Here is a 25,650-nt window from a genome sequence, read left to right on the forward strand (position 1 = left end):
ATAGAATAGAATTCACAATATAATAGTCAGTTATAGAATTGATATTTAAAGTTTATATTATTTACATTTCCAGGATAGAAATTCCCTTTGTGTTCAAAATGTGCCAGTCCGGACTGATTCATGGACTTGTATTCTGGTTTGATGTGGCATTTGTTGGTTCAAGGTGAGAATCTAAAATACTTTAAATAAATAAATAATTGTTCCAACATTCTGATAGAAAGTGCAATATGTATTTAAGGTGATTGTTTTTATATACCCACATAAAACTGTCCCAGTTTCCTGACAGATATCACTAAAATATGTGTCTTGAGAAAACCCACTTGTCTCTGTGACAACACTTCTGATTGTGGCCTGCTAAAAGGAAACCAGCCAATCAGAAATGCCCCCTGTTTGTGGCTCATTTTATGCATTGAGCTTTCTCACATCAAGTTGGTTGGTTGAAATGTCATTGAGGGGCGGGTTTGGAGAGAGGGCATGTGTGTTGATGTTAGCAAAGCGCCTAAAATCACTTACAGCACATTTAACTACAGTGCTTGCAAGTCAACACTATTGTTTTTTATTGTAAACGTAAAAGTTTGAAAATCTCTGCTTGAATTACATCCTGTCTACAGACGTGAGCTGCGCGATGCTATTCAACGAAAGCAAATCACTCCCATTATAATCAATGATGCTGTCTACACTGGATGTGAAAGTCGCATCACGCTGACTAAACAGCCATTTTGCGCTGCACGTGCTGGTCCTACTCCTGCCAACAAGGCAAATAAAGGGTTAAGAATGATCGTTTCGACATGTCAAGTGTAGACAGCCTCAAGCCGTTGTGTCGTTTATAGACCAGGGTGTCTATAACACTGCTAGAATTTTCGCCATCCAAATTCTAACCGACAGTGTCATTTGTTTGTTAAAATAATCAGTGGCGAATTTACGGCAAGTTTAGTTCCAGAAGATCAAGTTTGCCATTAATTATCAATTTTTGTAAGCAGTCTAAGGAGACAGACTTGATTGCATCATTTATGGTCACCGTGGTCGCTTCTGAGCTGGTTTGGAGTGCTTTGTTGGTCGCAATTCTCTGATTGGTGGATCTTTCTCTTCAGAATCATGGGAAGTGTAGTTTCTCACTGGAAATTCTGCAATTAACTGCATTGTTTTAAGATTTTTTTTTTTTAAATAATGCAGACTGATGGCTTCAACGCAAGCATATACCATTAATTAAACATTTCAGAGCTCACGGTCGGTCTGTTTATAAGTTGTTGTTTAAAATTAATTCCCCTATTGAAAAAAATGAATGGTACTTTTACTTCTGGAACCAGACAGTTATGCTCAATTGCTATTGGTCTTTCTTGCATTTATTTGCATACATGTAAAGAAGTCACCCTGCGAAGCCACAACTGCAAAGCAGCTCTGAAGTGACATTTTATTTACACCTCAATCAAACTCTAAACCTTACTTAAACTCTATTCTTTTATCCCAAGCACTTTTTTTCTTTATGAAATGCAAAGATAGTTTTTCTGTTGTTTTATTCAACTCATGTTCTCATTTTGTACAGAATAACAGTATGGCTGTCCACTTCGCCTAACGAACCTCTGACTCATTGGTATCAGGTGCGCTGTCTTCTGCAAACACCCCTGTTTGCCAAAAAAGGACAGACATTATCTGGACATGTCCTACTAATAGCCAACAAGAGGTACGACTTACAAAGTGTTGTTTATGACACATTTTTAACCTTTGAAAGCAAAACTTTATTGTAAAATGTTTTTGTTCCTAAGATCTGTTATGTATTGCATCACAGACAGAGCTATGACATTCACATAAGCGCTGTGGTTGATCAGTCTGGATTTAAATCTGGGAACACACTGGATTTGAAAAATCCTTTTTTCCGGTAAGCACCAAAGAAACCTGCAAAACTTAAAAAGCCATCTGTAGCTGTCAAAGACTTATAAAAAAGAATATTCAGTCTTACAATTGATGTAATGTAAATTGTTGGTTATGAGTGTTAAGAAGATGTGTCAACTCATTTAATATATGTACACCGATCAGCCACAACATTAAAACCACCTGCTTAATATTGTGTAGGTCCCCCTCGTGCCACCAAAACAGCACCAACCTGCATCTCAGAATAGCATTCTTCTCACCACAATTGTACAGAGTGGTTATCTGAGTTACCGTAGAAATTGTCAGTTCAAACCATTCTGGTCATTCTATGCGCACCTCTCGCATCAACCAGGCATTTCCATCCAAAGAACTGCAGCTCACTGGATGTTTTTTGAACCATTCTGATTAAATTCTAGAGACTGTTGTGTGTGAAAATCCCAGGAGATCAGCAGTTACTGAAATACTCAAACCAGCCCATCTGGCACCAACAATCATCCATGTGATTATCTAATCAACCAATTATGTGGCAGCAGTGCATAAAATCATGCATATACGGGTCAGGAGCTATGTTCACATCAACCATCAGAATGGGGAAAAAATGTGATCTCAGTGATTTGGACCATGGCATGATTGTTGGTGCCAGATGGGCTGATCTGAGTATTTCTGTAACTGCTGATCTCCTGGGATTTTCACACAACAGTCTCTAGAATTTACTTCGAATGGTGCCAAAAGCAAAAAACATCCATTGAGCGGCAGTTCTGCAGATGGAAATGTCTTGTTGATGAGAGAGGTAAAAAGCCAGACTGGTTCGAACTGACAAAGTCTACAGTAACTCAGATAACCACTCTGTACAATTGTGGTAAGAAGAATATAATCTCAGAATTGTACTCTGAGATGCAGATTGGTGCTGTTTTGGCAGCACCAGGGGGACCTAATAAATATTAGGCAGGTGGTTTAATGTTGTGGCTGATCGGTGTGTGTATTTATATATATATTTATCTTTCAATGCGTTTAAGTTATTAAGACCCTGAAAACACGTTTTAATGTGGATCTTCGGTGCATCCAGAGAAAGTAAGAAAGAGAGTCTGCTGTTGCTTGTCTAAGCGAGTGTTCCTGGCCTCTGGTCTTTTGTGTGTGCTTATTTAGGGTGCCTGCTTGGCTGCAGATGTAACAGGAAAAGGAAGTAAAGTGTAGTCAGAGCCTCAAACACTGGAAACAAGACATCCTTGGACTATAGGATGGTAAAGTACACCTGCCATATGTTGCAGCAGTTTTTAGCTTAAAAGAAGGCATATTTTAAGGCATCGTAGGCACACTCCTGATCAAAAGGCTGTTGCACATGGTGGGCAGCATAATAATGCTCTCTTCTGCATGTCGGTTTATACACTGATGAGACAAAACATTATGACCACTCACAGTTGAAGCGAATATTGTTGATCATCACCTAACAAGGCCAAATGTCAAGGTCTGTGTAGATTAGATGGCGAGCAAACAATCAGTTTTTGTAGTCAACGTGTTGAATGCAGGAGAAATAGGCTGGAGTAAATTGTTATGGCCAGACGACTGGGTCAGAGCATCTCTGAAATGGCAAGGCTTGTGGGGTGCTCCCAGTCAGCAGTGGTGAGTACCTACTGACAGTGGTTTGAGGAGGAACAAACCACAAACTGGCAACAGAGTGTTGGGCACCCAAGGCTCATCGATGCGTGAGGGCAACAAAGGCTATCCCGTCTGGTACGAATCAAAGAAAGGTCTACTGCCACAATTGTACAGAGTGGTTATCTGAGTTACTGTAGACTTTGTCAGACCAGTCTGAGTGACCATGATAAGCCCTGTCCATTGTCAAAAGCCTACAATGGGCACATAAGCATCAGAACTGGACCTTGGAGCAGTGGAAGAAGGTTGCCTGGTCCGATGATTCCTGTTTTTTTTTACATAATGTAGAAGGCCTTGTATGTGTGCAATGTTTACCTGGGGAAGTGATAGCACCTGGATGCACTTTGGGTAGATGACAAGCTGGTGGAGGGAGTGTGATGCTCTGGGCAATATTCAGCTGGGTAACCCTGGCTATTCATGTGGATGTCACTTTGACACGTGCCACCAACCTAAACATCGTTGGAGACCAGGTCATGGCAATGGTATTTCCTGGTATTTATGACAGTGGCCTCTTTCAGCAGGATAATGTGCCCTGCCAAACTGTACACATTGTTTGGGAATGGTTTGAGGAACATGATGAAGAGTTCAAGGTGTTACCCTGGCCTCAAAATTCCCCAGATCTCAATCCGTTTGAGCATCTGTGGGATGGTACCACAGATGCAACAAACAGGACTTGAAGGATCTGCTGCTAATGTCTTAGTCGCAAATACTACTGGACACCTTCAGGGATCTTGTAGAGTCCATGCCTTGGCAGGTCGGTGCTGCTTTGGCGACACGTGGAGGACCAACGGCATATTAGGCAGGTGGTCATAATGTTTTGGCTAATCAGTGTACTTCTGTGTCGAACCCACGCCATTGTGACCTACACGGTGGTTTGCATTCATAGTTCTGCGTTGGTGTGTCTGCGTCATTTTGCAAGTACACAGCCAAAATGTATTGAGAGAAAATTCCTTCTTTTCTGAAATAATTATGCATTTCATAAATAAACAAAAGCAATTACATGTTCAGATTTACATACATATTATTTACTATCCATTATATGTTGTCCGCAATGCAGAGAGAAAATAAATCTGTCAATATACTGTATTGATGTTTGCTTTTGGGTCACATAAAAAATTATAAATAAATATTTTGGCCTGCTTTGGCCGTGCTAAAATAAAAATTTTAATCCAGCTTCATTCATCAAACTAAGTAATAACTCACTTGACCAACATAAAATGTGTTTTGTTTTAAAGCTTAAAAGCTGGATTTTAAAATGCATATAGGCAAAATAACCAACTCTGAACAGGTGTGTTTTAATTTGCTGAGGAATTAGAAGCATTCCAATTTCATAACTTATAAAACTTTATTATTTTTCACTGTACACCATACTGTCAAAAACATCATGTAGATCGGGAAGTTCTCAAGTAGAATATAACAAACAGGCCTATTGTGTCACTCACTTAACAAATATATATAAAGAAGAAGCCCCAGGAAAAAAAGCACAGAGTTTACAAGCAGTGGTTTATTTGTAAAAATAAGCTTGCTAAGTGTTTTTGGGTCTTATGGATCTTTGACAAATATGTTGTACAAGGTGTTATAATGAGAAATATTTAAAAAATCTAGTTTAAAACACTTGTCATGTTCTCAGAAATGTTCTCTGTGTCCAATTTGTTTTCATACATTTTTGAATTTTCTACATTTTAAATTGTCATGTAGTGTAACCATTAAGTAATTAATATTATAATACTTTCTTTTCACCTTAAAAATGTACATGTGCATATAAGCAACTTAATCATTAATTTCCAAAAAGTTTTTCAAGATACAAAAATGTTTTATTTTCATAAATATTATGAATTTTTCAGTCAAAAATATCAAGAAGTTTTCTCAGGGTTTCACCACATTAACAAAATTGCCTTTTCATAAAAATGTCAGAATTAATATCAGATTTGTTCAAAACTTCTCGCTCAGTCTTGATGGTCTGAAGTTGTCCACTCTGTTTTATGGTTTTTATGGTCAACATAAACAACAAAATAATTACTTACATGTTGGTTACACCCAATAACTTTTTTAAGTGTTTTTAATCATGTTTTAAAACACAATTCTTTCACTGCTTATTTTATAAGAAATAACAATAAATGATTATTCTGCAGTAGTCATGCCAACATTTCTTTTTTCATGAATTTCAGCTTGAGACTTTGACTTTTTATTAATTTTTTTTACTGTCTCTGGACACCACATCCCATTTTTTATTTTAAGCCCCAGAAAAAAACAACAATATGACATTAAACACAGCAATTGAAAAATGTTCATCATAGAAGATGTGTAGGCCTACTCAAGTTTGTGTGAATTGCATCTTTGAATGTATTTTTAACATAATAGATCAGAACAAAAATGAGCATCACTTCATTGACCCTTAGGACAAATGGCCATAATATGCACCTGTTACCCTCTGTTATTGTATTTTTCGATTAATTTTGTGAAAAGAATCCACGTTATGTTCTAGATGCTTGCCCAATGCATGCAGACATGAATTTGCTCTACTCCAGTGCACTTTAGCTTAGCAGGAAGCTAACACCAAACTTAATTGAAATCAATTGAAAGTCAAGTCCCTGGTGCATTTTTTGGTGAGGAGTGCTGTTTGTATGACATGGAGAGTTGCTCCATATATAGAGAACGCTCAAAATCGGTCGCTAATGAGGTTGCATTTCAGTTAGGATGGTCCCTAAGAAGAAGGCAGCTGCGTATTTAGGCAGTACAGCAAGGCAGCTCCCTCGTTGATAGATCTGAAACTTGAGGAATAAAATAATTACTAGTAAAAAATATTTTTTGCTATGTTGGCTGGTGGTCAAACAGAGTAATTCTGAAAGTGACACAGTGTTTACATTTTTCGATTAAATCAGCCTATGAATAGCTTACATATAGTTGTCTCTACAACTTACAGTTGTCAATTAACCTTGGGTAGGAGAAAATATTTGAACAGAAATGACTCACATCACTTTTATATTTAAGATGAAGCTATAAATGTTTTCAGAGCTGTTAGCCCAAAAACTAGCAATGTGCTCTCTCTGTCTTTCTCAGGTATGCCTGAATCAAAGTTTTCAGCATCAATCAGATCAACAGGACCTAAATGAAGACCGCAGGACTATCACTCACAATTGCATATGGCATGTGCATGGAACAGTGCAATTGCTTGTTAATAAAAAAGTGAATAGAGTATATTTTCTTCAAATTATTTATTTGATGGTACCACTCATTAAACACATTTTTTAAATAACAGCCTGGAAACACTCTACATTATATTCCTTCTGTTAAGGGTTTATACAGGGGTTAATGAATATATGATTTGCCATTTCCAAATAAATCAATTATAAATCATTAATATGCAGTTATAACAACATGAAGCCGTTTTACCTCCCATGTTAAAAATGCTTAATAACGATTATTCAACATTAATGTACCTTATTTTATTATTTTTTTAATAATGTTTTTTTCACTAATTTGGAATGCCCAATTCCCAATGCGCTCTAAGTCCTCGTGTTGGTGTAGTGACTTGCCTCAATCCGGGTGGCGGAGGACGAATTTCAGTTGCCTCTGCGTCTGAGACCGTTAATCTGCTCATTTTATCACATTGCTTGTTGCGTGTGTTACCGCGGAGACGTAGCAAGTGTGGAGGCTTCATGCTATTCTCCGCAGCATCCACGCACAACTCACCTCACTGAGAGCAAGAACCACATTACAGTGACAATGAGGTGGTTACCCCATGTGACTCTACCCTCCCTAGCAACCGGGCCAATTTGGTTGCTTAGGAGACCTGGCTGGAGTCACTCAGCATGCCCTGGATTCGAACTCGCGACTCCATGGGTTGTTGTCAGCATCAATACTCGCTGAGCTACCCAGACCCCGAATATGTACCTTAATGTTAAATGGACACAAATTAAACCGCAAACTATTGATTTTAAATGATGCTGCATCCTCTCTACAAGCTGTCAGTGTCCAAGATTCACAAACAATAAAAGTTACTGAGTTACCTAAGGTAGAATGACTCATCCTTTTCTGTAATGTAAGAGGTTTTCTGTTCTCAAAGCGACTGGTAAAGTGGTCTCATTCCCTTTCAGAAAAAACAAATCTCCATTAAGATTTTAGAACTTAGCAAAATCCTGCACTCTATTAGAGACATGTCCCTCCCAAATCTCCCACAGGGACCACACGCTGTATGCAGATTAGGTACATTCTTTATAAACATCAAAAGACTTAATTAATCACAAGTTTCAAAGGTTGATATACAACTCCCTACATTGTAAACCAAATGCTGGATAACATGAAACACACACATCTGAAATAACAATAGAATTGTTTGGTACTTGAGGAGGGTTGGCAAGTAGCTCAGGGAATCTGCATTCAGATCTCCCACAACATTGTTGTGTAGTCCCTCTACCAGGTGTGCAAACCTTATTTCTTATGTTTTGATAAATTGTTTAAATTTGTCTTATTATTGTCTAATTGGATTGATGAATTTATTATGATTAATTCTTAAACTATTGTCTTTAGTAGATTACGTTAAGTCCATGTTTCCGCAAATCTTCAACCAGGTTAGCAGCGGACTAAAGACGGTTTTGAGTGGAGCATGGGGCACACCGACTGAGACTTTAGATCTCCCACTAACTAATTGGCATTATTTCAAGTGTACTTAGTGTGTACAGGCTCGATAGGGAATGTCCGTTTAGTGTCGACCAAGCCTAAATAGGGTGAAGTCTAAACCTCTGGTTATTGTAATATTTTCTAGCTAAGTGTACATAGGAAACTATGGCATGATCATATAAAACTATTTTAACTTGGGTATGTTGGTCTATCTTTGTAAATTTAGTGGTCATGACCTCTGGGTAGAAATGTTACTCTAATTAAGTGTTTAATATCTAAGGGGATGAAACAAAATACTTGTAGATAAAAGGGCAAGCAGGAGCAGCCATCTAATTAGTATTTTGTCATATTACTGTTTTAATGACCAAAACTGGCATATTTGTGACAGGAATCCGAATGAACGGGCACAATATAAAATAGAGTTAAATATGATGATTCAAGGTTAAATCAAATGTAATAATAATAATTAAGATTAGAACATTAACATATCCTTAGAAACTTTTATAATTGGAGTCAGATAATATAAACGAGGATCTTAAAATTAATGATATAGTGATTTAATTGGAATGAAATAATAAACTGAACGTGCTTGATAAGACAGAGCATGCAGGAGACCTTCATCCACGCTGTTGGAAGCCGCCATTGGACCAATAGGTGGACCTCCGCCCTTACACACTTATAAACCTTTACTAAATAGAACATTCCTTTAAAGTGCTGTAAACAGCCTTAGATTGTCTCAGTCCTCAAGATTACAACTCAAGCACATCCAAAAAAATAATAATTATTCTGCAGTTTTCTGTTATTGACTCTTGCTTATGAAATGTTATATATCATTGCATTGCTGACCCCTAGATTGAGCTTCTAGTCCATTCAGAGACTGAGATATATGACAAAACAGTGGGAAACACGCATGTGATTCAAAATGACTGGATGGTGTGAGTGCTCAGCTGCGTTAGAGCAACACCTACATTTCAGATCTGAATATTGTGATGGAAAGTGATAAATCCTATTATTGCTACCATCTAGTGGAATGAAATAAGACTTTTGCAGGATGATAGAGCAAACAGAACCAGAATTACTTGCCTATGAAGATTTTCTATAAAATGAGACAAATTTTATGCAATTAGTCCACTTATCTGTTCTATTCTATTCTGTTCTATTCTATTCCGTTATGGCTACTCAGAATTGCACTGCTATACAACATGGTAGTGTCTGTGTGATAACAGCTTATTCGTGTCTCCAGCCTCTGGCCAATGGTTGAGCTGAACAACATTTGAGCTCTTTTATTAAATCCACTTTTAAATGGAAAGTCAAACACATCTGTGATGGCATGAGGGTGAGTAAATGAAGAGAGAATTTTCATTTTTGGGTGAACTATCCCTTTAACTAGCATTGGGATTCATTTTAGCGAATCGATTCATTCGAACGGTACGTTTCTATGAATCCGTTTTTTTTTTTTTTTAAACGATTAATTGATTCTTTTGAGATGTCACTCACCACTGTCCTACTCTTGGTGCCAATTGGTGGTACAATCTGATGCCAATGTTGGTTTTACTTTTTAAAATTCCACAAATAACTTTTTATTGTTTGGCTCTTTAGAAAACCTATGTAGTTATTCCAAAGAACCCAGAAACAATACACTGATCTGGATAATGAAACATCAAAAGCTTTTTTATCTCAAGATGCCCATACAGCTAAAAATGGCTCTTTAGTAAAAGAGGGTTCTTTGCTAAAACAACCATTGCAGAACCTTTTTCCATTTATCCCCACAGCATTTAAGCATACTTTTATGTTTACATTTGTTTGGAGGAGGAGTTGTAAAATGCATTCTATTCAAATACTGTTTAAAAGTGGAGATTTATGGTAAAAAGGGACTTAAATATTGATCAGTTTCTCACCCACACCTATTATATCGCTTCTTAAGATGATTTAACCACTGGAGCCTTATGGATTACTTTAATGCTGCCTTTATGTGATTTTGGTCACCATTCACTTGCATTGTATGGACCTACAGAGTGGAGATATTCTTCTACAAATCTTCATTTGTGTTAGCGGAAAGAAAGTCATACATATCTGGGATGGCATTAGGGTGAGGAAATGATGAGAGAATTTTCATTTTTGGGTGAATTACCCCTTTAACGTTCACTCGCTAAAGTCGCTTAGCGACTCGATTCGAACGAATCATTCAAAAGAAACAGTCAAAAAACGATTCATTCGCGAATCGAAGACTGCTATGGCGCCGAATGTGCTTTATGCAGTTCAGACCGAGTCAGTTCGGGCCCGAAGCTTGCAGTAAAGAATTCGTTTGACATTGCACTTCAAGTCCCTCATGTTATTTCGGATATCTCACATAGCCTACAACCGAATGCAAATGATGTCCGCCTCAGAGTCCTCGTGAAATGAAGAGGACGCGGGTTTTATACACAGCAGAAGAGTGCACTGTCTATCTACAAGGTACGATAATCTACTCGCTGCCTTTAAATGACTGACGTGCTTTCCTCCATTTTATCGGCGGCGAAATAAAAAAGTGAAAGTTTATTTTTGACAACCTCACAGATAAATAATGCGTGGGCTAATATTACAGACAAATACATTTTGTCTCAGACACTCGAGACTGTTTCGATTCAGAATGCTTCATAATGTGCACAGCCATGTTTAGTTTCGAGTTTTGGTCTTCTGTGAAAGAACACAGCTGTATTACTTCTCTAGGGATCCACGTTTCAGAACTTGAATCATTTAAAACGTTCCACAAAGATACAAACGAGCTACTAACTTTGACTCATTTCCTGGTCTGTTGTCTCCATCTCAACAACAGAGTAAACTTCATTTCAGCACCAGTACTGTCCACTGCAATAGCAGGACAATAAAGAAACCTATTACTGATGTTGTAAAAAGTAAGCTATATGCGGGCTTTGCAAATATTAGCAACACTAGGGTATTTGATTAAAATGTTTTTGTGTGTTTGTTTTTAGATTGAACCCACTCAGCATACAGTACCAGACACACTCCATGAAAATATTAGACTGGTCAGTTCTTTTATTCCTGTGTGATTTAAGTGTCCAAGTACTTTTGGGGGCAACTGGGGCGTTTCTATGAATGTTGTTGTGTTGCAGGGGGCCGCTCAGAAGGAGTCATGAGAAAGTGCAGTCCATGGATGTTTCTGCCAGTTATGTTTTCTCTGTTCACAGCTGCTGGCCTGTGGGTGGTGTGAGTATCCAGGATCTGCTTGGACCTAATCCACTTCATTATCTTAATTTAATTTCTAACAATGTTTTGATGGAATCATAAGTAGCTGTAAAAGTGCATAAGATCATAATACAATAAACACATAGCTAGTATTATTTAAAAATATTTGGACACTGTTATAATTGGTCGCTTATAATTAGATTATAAAGCTCAGTACCTACTTTTGTGCCTACTTTTTTAATAAAATAAATAATCAGTACAGATTCGATTTTTAAATATCTGGGGCATTTTTGTCACTTTAGGTGGCACTGTATTGCCTCAAGCCCTGGTTAATTTCTGACCCTGCATTAAACTTTAATAATCTTTAAAAAATTTCTTTACTTTACTTAAACAGATATTTCATTGCTGTGGAGGATGAGAAAATCACCCCCCTCGATTCAGAATACAAGTAAGTGAAGTGCACCTTTTTTGCATGACAGTTAAACTAATTAATTGGTGTTTCTTCAACATTTAGTGCTGTGGATTTCTAGAAAGGAAAGATTTATTAAAACATTTTTAACAGTGTCATTTCCAGAATATCTCAAATTTTGTATTGTGTTTACTATTATGTCATGGAAATAACACAGATGAAAATGTAATGTTTTTATTTTTTTAAATAAAATGGCAGACTGCTTTGTCTTGCTAAGACTCATTTCATAGCAAACATTTTATGTATCCTAAATACACACAGTTAAATAATATTTGACACTTTTTACATAATTTGGCAAAATTACAGAGTGATTGGAATGACGCCCGATAAAAATGTAATAAATGATATAAGTGTAATAAGTTTTAAGTGATAATTACTTAGAATTTTCTCTGTTTTCTTTAAACATCACTTATATTTCAACTCAAGCCTGCTCGTCACTTACACTTTAGTTGACTTCAACACAGCAATCATAACACTGGTTAGGACCCAATTTGATATGTGTTTATGCCCTATATTTATGACCACCCCATCACCTAAATTACAGAGTCTGGGGCAAAATGAAATTGGAGTGCCCAACATGTCACACATAAAACTCTGAACCGTCAACCAAAATTCTTGGATAACACACCACCAAAAAACATGGGTTGTGTCTCCATTTTCTGATTGGCATCGCCAGCAGGTGGGTGTGTCTTTAAGACCAAGCCTATACAATCTAGAGGTGGTTCAACAGAATTGCATAAGGCACACCCTTGCATCTCTAGATGAAGACTTGACGTTTTTTAGAATCCTATCCCACACTCCCTCCACCAATACCAAATTTAAATCTTTCTCCAATAATCTCTTGAGAGAAGTTAAAGCTCCGTCCCCCAGATTCTGAATTAGCAGGGAGTAATATACTGATGCCTCATGACCTTTTCCAAAAGCAGTAATCACCACTCCCAGAGTCTCTGCCACTTTAAGGGGGGTATTCTTCTCCCTAAAATAGTACAGAGTAGGTGGCGCAGCTGTGAATACCTAAAGAACTGAGATCTGGGAATTCCAAAATGTTGAACCAAATTTTCAAAGGATCTCAACACTCCACTCTCATATAGGCCACAAAGTGTTATAACCTCTCACAATCCACTCTGACCAGCAGAAAAGCCCATATTTGTCTGTCGGTCTATGCAATTTACTGAAATGTAATCTGGGATGTTTACCATTCCAAATGAAGGACTTCGCTATGCTATCAAATTTCTTGAAATAAGAGAGGGGGACATCTATAGTGAGAGACTGTTGCAGGTAGTTGAATTTTGGAATACAATTCGTTTTAATAACATTAACCTTCCCATTCACAGATAAATGTAATGAAGCCCACCTGCCCACATCGCTCGAAAACCTTTTTATTAAAGGGTAAAAATTAACTCTAACTAAATCACACAAATTTGCTCAAATAAAATACCCAAATACTTAATGCCCTGTTTGGGCCACTGGAAGGCACCTGGCTGAAAAGCCGTTTCCGGGTAGTACACTGTCAGAGCCAAAGCTTCAGATTTATACCAATTAACTCTGTGTCCCGAGAATTTAGAAAAGGACTGAATAATTCTGTGGAGGCTAGGCATAGATCTAGTAGGGTCGGAGACATATAATAAAATATAATCTGCATAAATAAAAAGCTTATACGCCACACATACAGCCACTACCCCTGTAAAATTCTCCTCCTTTCTTATAGCGGCTGCTAATGGTTCCAGGGCAAGACAAAACAATAATGGGGAAAGAGGGCAACCCTGCCGGGTGCCGCTATCCACAGTAAAATAATCTGAAATTAATCTGTTCATTTTTACCACCGCTACCGGGTGTCTATAAAGTAACTTAATCCAACCAATAAAAGATTTCCCGAACCCGTACATTTCCAAAATCTTAAAAAGATAATCTCATTCTACCAAATCAAATGCCTTTTCAGTGTCAAGTGAGATGGCAGTGACCGGAGTCTGATCATTCACCACAGACCACATGATATTGATGAAACACCTAATGTTGTCAGAAGAGCTACGACAACGAATAAACTCCACCTGATCTGATGTATATAATATGTCATAACTTTACATAATTGGTTAGCCCAAATATTTGACAATATTTTAACATCTAGAAGGATTAGGGAAATTGGACAGTAACTCTTCGCTTGGATCTTTGCCCTTTTTAAGAATCAGACTGATCCTGGCTTGCATCATGGTTGGCGGAAGCTTTCCATTCTTTAGACTTCTTGCAAAAGTGGAGCCAGTTCTGTAGCATAAGCTCTAAAAAAACTCAACAGCAAAGCTATCTGGCCCGGAGCCTTGCCTGTAGGCAAGGCTTTAATTACGTCGCCAAGCTCCTCCAAGGTTATCTCAGAATCAAGGTTATCTCAGAATTTGTTAGCTCAGCTGTCGGTTTCACAAAGTTTCTAATATCCTCCTCAGTAGATGAAGACATGGAACTATAGAGATCAAGATAGAATTCTTTAAAAGCATTATTAATATCAATGGCTGAGGTAAATATTTCACCACCAGCAGACTTCACTGAAGGAATGTTAGAAAAAGACTCTCTGTTTTATATATCTAGCCAGAAGTTATCTTCTGGCTAGATATTCTGGCTTGAATATTGTTGGAATTGAAGATTTTGCAAAAGGGATACATTAAAGCGCCAACTATATGATTTCCTTTTCTCCATATGTGGCAACACCTCTAAACTGAGACTAAAATGTTTCCAATTGAGCAATCAACAACAGATGAAATGAGGGACTTGGATATAAAAAAAGCCCTGATCATCAACATTAGGTGCGTAAATATTAGCCAAAATCAACATTTGCCCCTGAATTTCTGTTAAAACTATAATGACTTATCCTAATTTATCATTTATCTGTTTTAGACATTTGAATTGTAGATGTTTACTTATCAATGTAATGACTCCCGTGCTCTTACTTGAGCCAGCATTAAAAATATTTCCAGCCCATATCTTCCCAAATTTTTCAGCTTGCTGTGGGGAAAGATGCATTTCTTGAAGAAACACAATATCATATTTCTTACGTTTAAGAAATTAAATAACCTTCCTTCTTTTTATGGGGTGCCACAACCCATTTACATTCCATGTGGAGAGAGAAAATCCACTCATATTAACATTCGACATTTTGGCATATTAGAAAAAATATATTTTGTGTCAAAAACAAAATTATAAAGCATCAAACAAACCCCAATCATCCCCCAGAACAAAAAGAAAAAATTAACTGGCGTCCATCCTTCTAAACTCACACAGTCCATGTACGCCTACAAGTGTCCCCATGTCAACTTTGTCGTCGGATTGCTCAAGTCCGGTGCTTCAATACAAATTTTGTGAGACAGAATTACATAACAGAAAATAATCTCTAAAACAAACTCCAGCCAATAGGCAGAATAAACACAAAGACATGTAGATTCATCCACATAACTTTTCTGAAGGTGTGTTCCTCCACAAATCAAACTCCAGCCACTAGGTGGAACCAGCACAAAAAGAAACAAAGAAGGTGTCCTCGGACAGTCAAGCGAATGTTCAGTGAGTCAGTCTCATTTGGCTGTTTGAGTGCAACAAAATGCCCTAATCACTCAAATGTTTGGCAAGAAATATTCCACATAACAAACTGTAACCAATTTGAGGCGTAAGAACAAAGAACGTGCATATACATCTACAAACCTTCTTCAAGGAGTGTTACTCCACAAAACTACTAGCCACTAGGCGGAACCAGCATAAAAAGAAACAAAGGCGCTCAGTTCCTGCATAGAAAGTATCAAACAATGACCTACACATTCCATTGACTTTATGAAGGACATCGCTTGCTGTGGGCTTGTAAATATTTTGCGGCAATCCTTAGCATTTTTTCTCAATTTGGCCGGGAACATCAGTGCAAACGCGACCTTCCATTGATGTAAGAGTTTCTTGCATTCCTTGAATCGAGTACGTTTCTCTCTTGTCGAATTCACAAAATCTGTGAACAAAAAAATCTTGTGGTTCTTGTAAAAAAGCCTTCCTTCTCGCCTCACGTAACATAAGATCTTTATCGGATGATCTCAGAAATGTTGCCAGAATTGATTGTGCCTGTCTCCCTCAGCGGATCTCCGATCCAGAACCCTGTGAGCTTGCTCGATTTCCAGCTTATGGCCTCTTATGTCGAGCAGTCTTGGGAAGAGCTCGTCTAGGAATTTCACCATATCTCTGCCTTCTTCTCAGGAATTCAAACAATCAGAAATTATTTCCCTGGCTATGTTCTCTAAGTCTTCCAACTTTTCACAAACACGTTCTTGGTCACTAGCGGGTTAGCTGCTTATTCCCTCTCCGATGAGTCCAGATAATCATTCCATTTCTCAACGATCCAGATATGGATCAGGGTGTATAGAATCTCAAGGGTTTATGACATTAAAAGTATTAAAAACTAGCTAAGTGTGCATAGCTCGCCATTCAAACGTCCAAACCTCGATTTGCTCCACGTGACACCCCCCCTTCGTCCAACCCTCGCATGGCACCAAGTGAAAATAATTATTCTGAGAAACAGTTCCCTTTTAAACACGCTAAGAGTATTGTTTATTATTCTCTCTTGTCTGAAAAATCCACTTTAATAAAGTGCAATTAAATAAAGCACTAAAAAAAGAAATTGGCCGAAAAGAAATCTGACTGGCTGGTAAATTTTTTCATCTACTAGCCACCTTGGCTGGTGGGCTAAAAAGTTAATTTTGGGCCTTGGTCTGCTTATTATATCCGAAACTAATTGCATTCACTGTGACTGCATGAAACTCAAGTTGCTTCACTCTTGGATAGCTTTCTTTCTGAAAGATGATCCCAGTCCTCCCTCTTCCTGCTATACTCCTTCTGTGGCTCCTGAGGGACCGCACGAGGTAGGTGCTCAAGGAAGGGACATAGAGCGCAGGGATTATGAGGAGGATATCTCACCGACTCAAGTCTTGCGTGGCCCTTGTATTTCATATAATTTGGCTTTGCCTGTTCGTTACACCTGTGACGATCTGCGCCCCACCATTGGAGCTGCTTAAACTTGGTGGAAAAAGTGCCTGTAAGTAGAGATGTGTTAATTATGTGTGTGAGTGAAGGTAGGATGGACAGAGAGATGGCTTGGAGAAGGTGGGAAGGAATAGGGTCAAGGGGGCAGGTGGTGGGGTGGTTGGAGAGGATTAGTTTAGAGACCTCAGTGTCAGTCAAGGGAGAGATAGAGATAGAAGAGCTGCATGCTGGAGGCGGGTGTTTGAGCAGCTTTGTGCTGAGAATGTACTGCTGTTGGCTGTAACCTTATAAGTAAAAAAGTTGGCAAAGGCATTTGCTGTCCATGAGGTGTCAGGCAGTGAAGGGGGAGGACAGAGGAGTGTGTTGAATGTCCTACATAGGCTGCAAGTGTCTGTTTTGTTGTTAATCCTGTCCTGATAATAGTTAGGATTTGCTTCTGTAATATGAATTTGGGAAAAATCCTAACATATCTGATCAGATCATAACTTAAGACTTAATACACTCCCAGGTATATTATATAGAATGAGGTATCGTTTTGTTTTTAGCAACCTCTTCTGTCCACTAGGGGAGTCCCATATACTGTACAGTATGTTACACACACATACACACACATATATACAGTATACACTCACTGAGCACTTTATTAGAAACACTAAGATTTTAATAAAGTACCCGACGTGGTCTTCTGCTGTTGTAGCCCATTCGCCTCAAGGTTTGATGTGTTGTCCATTCTGAGATGCTATTCTGCTCACTACAACAGAGGGGTTATTTATTTAGGGAGATACCTTTCTGCCTTTCTGTCAGTTCGAACCAGTCTGGACATTCTCCATTGACCTCTCTCATTAACATGGCATTTCTGTCCATAGATCTGTAGCTTACAGATCAAACAATCTTTTATTTTTAATAAACATCAACCCCTAGGACATGAAACTGCCCAAAGTTGAAGAAACACCCTAGTAATTGTAATATTAACCTCTACTACAATTTTCTGTTTATAGTAGATCAGAATCAAAATATCCTCCATATATCAGGTGAGTCTTTATGAACTATATTTCTAATGACATCATTTGCTTTTTTTAGAGGCCTGAAGGATCTTCTTAACTTCTTTAATTACCATTTAGTATTGCAGGAAATGCACCACCTGCCAGCTGTGTGTTCAGTCAAGTCATGAACATGGCGGCTTTTGTAGGTATGAATGCTGCTCAAAATTCTGTCAAAGGAGTCATTTTTCTTAGAAGAAAGCATATATCATGCAGTAAAGGAGCTAACAATATACAGCATTGTGAAGTCCAATGGTTTTCAACTTGTGGGTTGTGGCTTGTGGGTCTGTTTTGCTAGGATAACGAACAGCATGGCAAAACAATGCTAACCACAAAATAATAAATGCAAGTTACCATAAAATTGTGCATGGTTAGGATAGCAAAATACATAGGCTTATCAACTTTTAAAAGAAAAGAGAAAATATTTCCCATATCTTTTGTTGTTAATATCAAAGGTTGTACAATAAAAAAAAAAAAATGTGATACCATGTTGGTCGCCACTTGATGTCAAATGTAAATCTGGGTTCAGAAGCAAAACCAGTTGAGAACGACTGATTTAATTTGCTCTAAAATTGTAGACTAATGCTGTTGTTGCAGTGTCAACGTTGTCTACCCTTCTTACAGTATTATATTGCAATATGTAATCATCACTTTAGTTCTTACTTTGTCTGTGCTACATAGTTAAAATTAAGCAAAAAAATTTTTATTTAAATAAAACATTAAAATATATTATCTCATGGTCTTTACGGCTGTAGGATTTATTCTCGGAGTGCTGCGATATCTGCAGCTGAAACCGAGGATTTATAAATGGCTCAACATCGGCAGTCTGGTGGCTTTGTCTCTAGCCTGCTTCGGAATGACTTTAGTTGGGAATTTCCAGGTATGAATCATTTCCATGTGCTACATACACAAGATTTTCCTAAATAACTCGGTCCATTCTGATATTTTTCTTTTTAATGTAGCTGTCAAATGATGAGGAACTGCATAATATTGGCACATCCATGACCTTCGGCCTAGGCACACTCTTCTGCTGGGTCCAGTCCTTCATGACGCTAAAGGTCAACTTGCATAATGAAGGCAAGCGAGCAGGCATCCCCCGGTTTCTGTTGTCCGGGGCAGTCACTTCCTGCATGCTGCTTTGTATCCTTCTTTCTTATAGTGTAACCTTACTTAACTACACATGTGAGCATTGCTTACTATTGTGAAGACAAACTTGTCAAATGCAAGCAAATTATACTCTACAATAGTGCTGGGGTTGGTTTTAATAAAAATGTAAAGACTGTATATATATATATATATATATATATATTTTTCAGCATTTTGAAGACATTCAATAATATAACCAAACAGATATTGTTGCCAAGTAGATTCAAATTTAAAGGTGCATTCAGTAGTTCTATAGTTAGCGTTACTCTTCTTCGTGTATCTATGCATCTATGTGACAGTGGTGTTAGATGCTGTTCTGCCATCAATCGACGTGGATCAGCATGTACGTCTCTGCTGCCCCCGTCAGACCTGGAATATCATTTGCATCTGGAAAATGAGTTTTAAGTCATTTCTAAAGTTATTTATTACTACTACAATATAATTGCTTTGCCTAAAAACAAATGTCAGAATTCAAGCGAACAGACTTCTACAGTTAAGGACAGATAATTATTGTCCCTCATATTAAATAATTTTCCGAGACTGTCTACATTTCATATTATTTCTAAATACAGTCATCTTTATTAGAGAACTGCTTAGTGTGAAATAAACCTCAATTATCTAGCGATACAGAATGTTATGGTAAAGGAAAGATTAGAATTGTTTTTGATGATCAAATTTAGCATGTCCATGAATACTGTATTTGAAGAACTTGTTTTGTTTCCAAGCAACCAACGTCATGGTGTACTCAAAATCTACACCAATCGCTGTGCCAAGCTACTAAACGAATGAAGACGAATGCCATTTCATAGAGAACAAAAAAGAAGCAACATCGGCATCACTACTCGTATTTATCTCCGTGATTAAATCTTTCCACCTTGTGTATGCCGTACCGATGTTTACTCTAGATTTTTGTATTTGCCGGTCTTCCTGTCTTCTTGCTTCTGACCTTTTTTGCTTTTTCGGCAGTACAGTACAGAGCACGATAATAAATATGTTCCATGGGCTGAGTCTGAAACCAGGAAAATACTGCCTTCGGAAGCTGTATACGGAGGCAGGATGAAAGTAAGGTGCTTTTCACACTGTCCGTAGATCAGTTTCCTTAAGGGATCCATTCATTCAAAACAGCTGTCAGTTAAGCCATTAACTGATTAGGCAGCAAGGCCGTAAGTTCGCTGCCTACGTTTTCAGATGCAGTCATTGTGTTCTTTTCACTCTTCGCTTCACCAACCACACTGCGCTAAGCATAAATATGCATATCTAGCCAGTGAGCATGAGGATTCTCTTCTTCGATATTTAGTGAAACACAACGGGTCATGTGATTTCGAAAAACGTTGTTATATATAAATCTCATGTGTGTGTACACCATTCTGATCACTCCACAAAAACACAATTAATTTGTTAATGAGTACATTTTTTTAATTGGCCCCAAATTACTGAATGCACATTTAATTGTTTTTCCACTACAGGTACACAAGGAATAACATTTTATTTTCATTTATGGGTGTTTCTTCAACTTTGGGCACTTTTAGCACTGTGGATTTCTAGAAAGTAAAGTTGTAAAGTAAACATTGTCTAACAGCGTATGTACATACATCACAGGAAATTTTCTGAAAGCCATGAAAATTCCCACCAGTGTCATTTCCAGCTCATCTCAGATTCTGTTTTGTGTTTAACAGAATTCTGTGGTGAAAATTACTTACAATAACGTTTCTGAAATAAAACAGTCGACTCCTTTGTCTTCCTAAATACACACAACTAAATAATATTTTGACACTTTTTGCGTAATTTGGACAAAATTACAGACTGATTGGAAATGACACCCAATTAAAAAGGTTCTGTTCACAAGTCATATTTACCTTGATTTTTCCTTGTTTTTTTCATAATTTTCACACAGTAAATATCAAAATGTTTTTAGAATGGATTTTCATTGTTTAATATTGAAAGTCTGTGTCTGGTACAGGGCTAAAACAGTCAAATCTGTACATAAAAGACAATTGAAAAGTACAGAAAATAAATGAAGAAGGCCTGGTAAAAAGTTTCCAATTCAGTTTAATGAGACTTTCATATAACAAATAATAAAAAAAAGTTAGAATCTGTATTAATAAAAATAAAACCCTGGGACATGTAATGCCCGAAGTTGAATAAGCATACGCCACTATAACAATACAATGTAATAAATAGCAAAATCTACTTATTTTTTATGGCATATAACTGCCGTGAAAATTTTTTTGTCATGCCACAAACGAATCATTGAATCAGTTTTGAATTTATTCAAGACATATGAACTCTAAAAGCAACTTTTTGCTTCTGAAGTTTAAATCAGAGACACTAGTAAAACATTGTAACTCTCATGCTTGCAAGTTGTGAAACAAGGAAGGATGGCAATTAAGTGATTTTAGCCATTCTGGAAATTCCTTGAGTCTGAGCCGTTGAATTGGACACACCTCCTCTTTCCAAAGCACCACCCTCCAATGATAGTGTTGAGACCGAAAAATAAAAGGTACCATTTACGGATGGGACAGGTGAGACATGTCCCTACCACTTTTTGCCTTTGGTAATTTTGTCCCCACCACTTTTTGAAATAGCGTCGTCAGGTAAATGAAAGTGGCGATCCAGTGCTGGAGTTTTATATTATAATGAGTCCTCGATACAGCTGGTATTGGTGGCGTTGAGTGACAGTAGGCCCTGATATTCTCTTGTGCATCCAGACGTGCAATCTGCGCTGTACTCGCTCAGCTGTTCCGCAGCTTGCACTCTTTTCCAGTTAAATCGCAAAGCAAAATGCAAACAGCTCATGATATACAGTACATCCACTCAATACATACGCAATCTTAGTTTATTCAAATTAATAGTAGCATTTAGGGGGCATTAGAACCCAGAACTCCTGGTATTAGAGAAGACAATTTTACCATGAGACCATTGAGACCATCTGACTAATGTTGTACTGAACCATGCATTTTTCCACTGACTATCAAAATCCCAGCACCAACAGTGTTAGAGGTATGGATCAAGTTATCAAATTAATTATGTGAAATATTAATGGAACACTTCAATTGGTCATCAGGATCAACTATAACAAAACAGTCAAATATTATTTTACATTATCTACACATAACCTTATTAATATTCATGAGTTTCCTTATTTCGTGACATCACAACCACCCTCCCCCTAATTAAAACTGTCCCCACCACTTTTTAAAACAAAGTGATTCCCCTGAACAATAGAGCATAGAGCAATAGAGAATTAACATTTTCTGGATACCATTCCTTAAAAAACAAAACGTGGTTTTGGTGGTTTGCTGGTCTCCAAGCCTGACCAGCTGAAAAGTGCCAAAAACCCCTCTAAAACAGACTTGCCCCTTAAACTGGTTTATGATCTGGTTTCTTTCCAGTCATTGCTATATTTGCAGTGTTGCTTAATTTTATATTACCAGCAAAATCATTGCAAATATACACTAATCAGCCACAACATTAAAACCACCTGCCTAAAATTGTATAGGACCCCTTGTGCCACCAAAACAGTTCTGACACTGAAGGTGTCCTTTGGTATCTTCCACCAAGGCGTTAGCACCTGATCCTTTAAGTCCTGTAAGTTACTAGGTGCAATTTTTGCAGTGTGGCAGAGCGCATTATCCTGCTGAAAGAGGTTACTGCCATCGGAGAATACCATTGCCATGGAGGGGTTTACGTGGCCTTCAACAATCTTCAGGTAGGTGGTATGTGTCAAAGTAACATCCACATGAATGCCAGGACCCAAGGTTTCCCAGCAGAACATTGCCAGAGCATCACACTGCCTCCGCCGGCCTGCCTTCTTCCCATAGTGCATCTTGTTGCCATCTGTTCCCCAGGTAAACGATGCACATGATGGCCATCCACATGATCTAAAAGACAATGTGATTCATCAGACTAGGCCACCTTCTTCCATTGCTCCAATGCATAGTTGACACTTTCGGCAGTGGACAGGGGTCAGCATTTGCACTCTGACCGGTCTACGGCTACGCAGCCCCATAGGCAGCAAGCTGCGATGCACTGTGTTCTGACACCTTTCTATCATGGCCAGCATTAAGTTTCTCAGCAATTTGTGCTACAGTAGCTCTTAGACAAGACCAGACTTGCTAGCCTTCGCTCATCATGTGCATCAGTGAGCCTTGGGCACCCATGACCTTGTCGCCGGTTCACCGGTTGTTCTTCCTTGGACCACTTTTGGTAGGTACTAACCACTACATACAAGGAACACCCCTCAAGACCTGCCGTTTTGGAGATGCTCTGACCCAGTTATCTAGCCATCACAATTCTGCCCTTGTCAAAGTCGCTCAGATCCTTAGACTTGCCCATTTTTCCTGCTTCCAACGCATGAAATTCAAGAACTGACAGTTCACTTGCTGCCTAATATATCCCACCTCTTGACAGGTGCCATTGTAATGAGATAATCGATGTTATTCACTTCACCTGTCAGTGGTTTTAATGTTGCGACTGATCAACGTATCTTGAATATGCCATATATCACCCAGCCCACACTATAATGAATACAGGCTTCATTCACAGGAATTGGCCAGTTTTCAATATTGCAGCCTTGACTACCCATTTCAGATTTTGCTTTAATGGCACAGCAGCTGCACATGCACGCTGCCCGTGCTCAGTGGGCCCTGGTCATGTTTTTCCTGATTTACCTAGGCACCTTTGCTATGGAGTTCCGCCATTACCATTTCGAGATTGTGTGTAGTGACCACCAGGACCCTCCTCTCAGTCTGTCTGAAAGCTTCTTGGAGGTCTCAGAGCATCAATCTGACCAGCTGTAGTCCAACTGTCACTATATCTGATGAGCCCAGTACTTACAGTGTTTGCAATTTATCAGTCATGCATGTATTGCTGAATGTAATCTCTCTAGATTTATATGTTTTTTATTTTTGAGGAAAGCAACAAACCAATGAAATGCACAAAGATTTATTGTGATGTGTTCCATGTTTATGTCAAATGAGTGAAACAACAAGGACACTTTCAACATGAGAAGATACAGCATAATTTTTTTAAATATGCCTTATTGATTACAAATGACGCATTAAACTTTACACGTTGCAATTAAAGGAACAGTTTACCCTGAAGTGAGTTTTGGGAGAACTATTCCTTTAATGTGGAAAAATAAAAAAACCTCCAAAGTGAGATGGACTCTGTTTTCATGGTTTTTTTTTTTACTTCATATTGATACCATCCTCCATAATCTTAAAGTAGTTTATGCAGCATTTTATACTTAAATCAAACAGCTTGATGTTAAATCTTGTAATACATCTCTAACATTGGTCTTAATTTTGTACTTTGTACCTAAAACAATCATTCAATGAGAGTGATTTCACTGTTTTGGGGTGCAGGTTTATCTAAACATCAGAGGTATCCATTAGGAATTAAATTTTACAACAACATTTACTATTGAGTTTTACAAGACATATCGACGCATGACGTGAGGTACAATGACAAAAAAAATCTATGTCTAGGTAGTCAAGTACAATTACTTTTATTCAAAACTAACACTGCACTTAAAATGTTCGGAGCCCCTTAAAGGACAAGGAGGGAATTTATTTTCTGAAATAGTTTTATGTTCCCCCACAATACCTTTATCCATCCCTTATGAAAATGAACCATGGTTTTATTACAGTAACTATGCTATCTGTAGTAAAACCTTAGTAACCCCAAACTTTATCATGGTTTTAATACAGGAACTATAGTTGAACAATAGTATTTGTAGTAAAAACCATAGTATCCAAAATATGTACAGTGACTTTACTACAATAACTTCTGTATTGTTTAACTATGGTATTTTCAGTAAAACCATAATAAACAACATTTACTGTGATTTTACTACAGTAACTGTAGTTCAACTATAGTTTTACTACAAATGCATATTAATCACAAAATTGACCATGGTTTTACTACAATAACTAGTTCAGCTCTATTATTTCAAGTAAAACCATAGTAACTACGACATTTACTGTGATTTTACTACAGTAAATATAGATCAACTACAACAGTAACCATGGTTGCACTATAGTCAGCCTGCATCTAACTATGTAAACATTTATTGTTGTAAGACCCATGGTTTAAAAACCTTGGCACATGTACCACAAATTAACCATGGTCGTACTATAGTAAAAATAGAATTAGGTTTTTTTTTTTTCCCCCATAGTTTTGGTTTTCCTGTATTATTGCTACGGTTTTAACATAAATATAATGTTGAAAATATTGTTAATGTGGTAAAAACCATGGTACATTTCATGGTTATTGTTTAACTACAAAAACAATACTTAGTAAAACAATATTACATTTTGTGGCTGCTATGGTTTTACTACAAATACCTTCAACTATGCAATTAAACTTTAATTAAATTATCATTAGGGATGGATAAAGGTATTGTGAGGGAACACAAAACAATTTAAACAATTTCAGAAAATAAATTCCCCTGTCCTCTAAGGGGCTCTGATAACATGCAAGTTTCCTGACATTAGTATGTCATATGCAACACATTAATGCTGCATATAAAACATTAAGAATGTAGGCATGTTAAAATTCAAAGATGGGGTTTTAGTGTAAAAATACAAGCACCTGGGAACCTCAGCTCCAGCAGAATAGCAACACATGCTAACCATTGGATTTTACCCAACAATCCACTGTCATAAG

General features: G+C 37.7%; 2 protein-coding genes across 5 annotated transcripts in view; both read left to right on the top strand.

Annotated features, from left to right (window-relative positions):
- carm1l (coactivator-associated arginine methyltransferase 1, like) overlaps positions 1 to 7,527 on the top strand; it is a 30,774-nt gene extending 23,247 nt beyond the window's left edge. The window contains exons 10-14 of one of the 3 annotated variants that reach the window (XR_007969574.1): positions 74 to 163; positions 1,544 to 1,681; positions 1,787 to 1,876; positions 3,016 to 3,110; positions 6,583 to 7,527. Coding sequence is in view for 2 of the 3 variants with exons in the window: in XM_052116742.1 (XP_051972702.1) it covers positions 74 to 163; positions 1,544 to 1,681; positions 1,787 to 1,876; positions 6,583 to 6,592 (328 nt within the window). In the remaining variant the exon portion in view is untranslated. Of the gene's footprint in view, positions 1 to 73; positions 164 to 1,543; positions 1,682 to 1,786; positions 1,881 to 3,015; positions 3,111 to 6,582 lie in introns of those variants that run through there. The other 2 variants (XM_052116742.1, XM_052116744.1) reach the window with 2 other exon arrangements.
- Positions 7,528 to 10,371: 2,844 nt separating this feature from the next.
- On the top strand, positions 10,372 to 23,788 carry tmem150c (transmembrane protein 150C). Of its 2 annotated transcripts, none has more exons than XM_052117254.1 (9): positions 10,372 to 10,596; positions 11,115 to 11,168; positions 11,256 to 11,349; positions 11,723 to 11,776; positions 17,794 to 17,826; positions 17,917 to 17,984; positions 18,591 to 18,715; positions 18,798 to 18,975; positions 23,572 to 23,788. In XM_052117254.1, exons 3-9 carry the CDS (start codon positions 11,276 to 11,278, stop codon positions 23,778 to 23,780), a joined length of 741 nt encoding a protein of 246 aa, XP_051973214.1. In that variant the 5' UTR covers positions 10,372 to 10,596; positions 11,115 to 11,168; positions 11,256 to 11,275; the 3' UTR covers positions 23,781 to 23,788. The 2 variants fall into 2 exon arrangements, with proteins under 2 accessions (XP_051973214.1, XP_051973216.1); XM_052117256.1 differs by having other exon boundaries at positions 17,797 to 17,826.
- The last annotated feature ends 1,862 nt before the right edge of the window (positions 23,789 to 25,650 follow it).

This window comes from Xyrauchen texanus, chromosome 44 (genome assembly GCF_025860055.1).
Source record: "Xyrauchen texanus isolate HMW12.3.18 chromosome 44, RBS_HiC_50CHRs, whole genome shotgun sequence".
NCBI lineage: Eukaryota > Metazoa > Chordata > Actinopteri > Cypriniformes > Catostomidae > Xyrauchen > Xyrauchen texanus.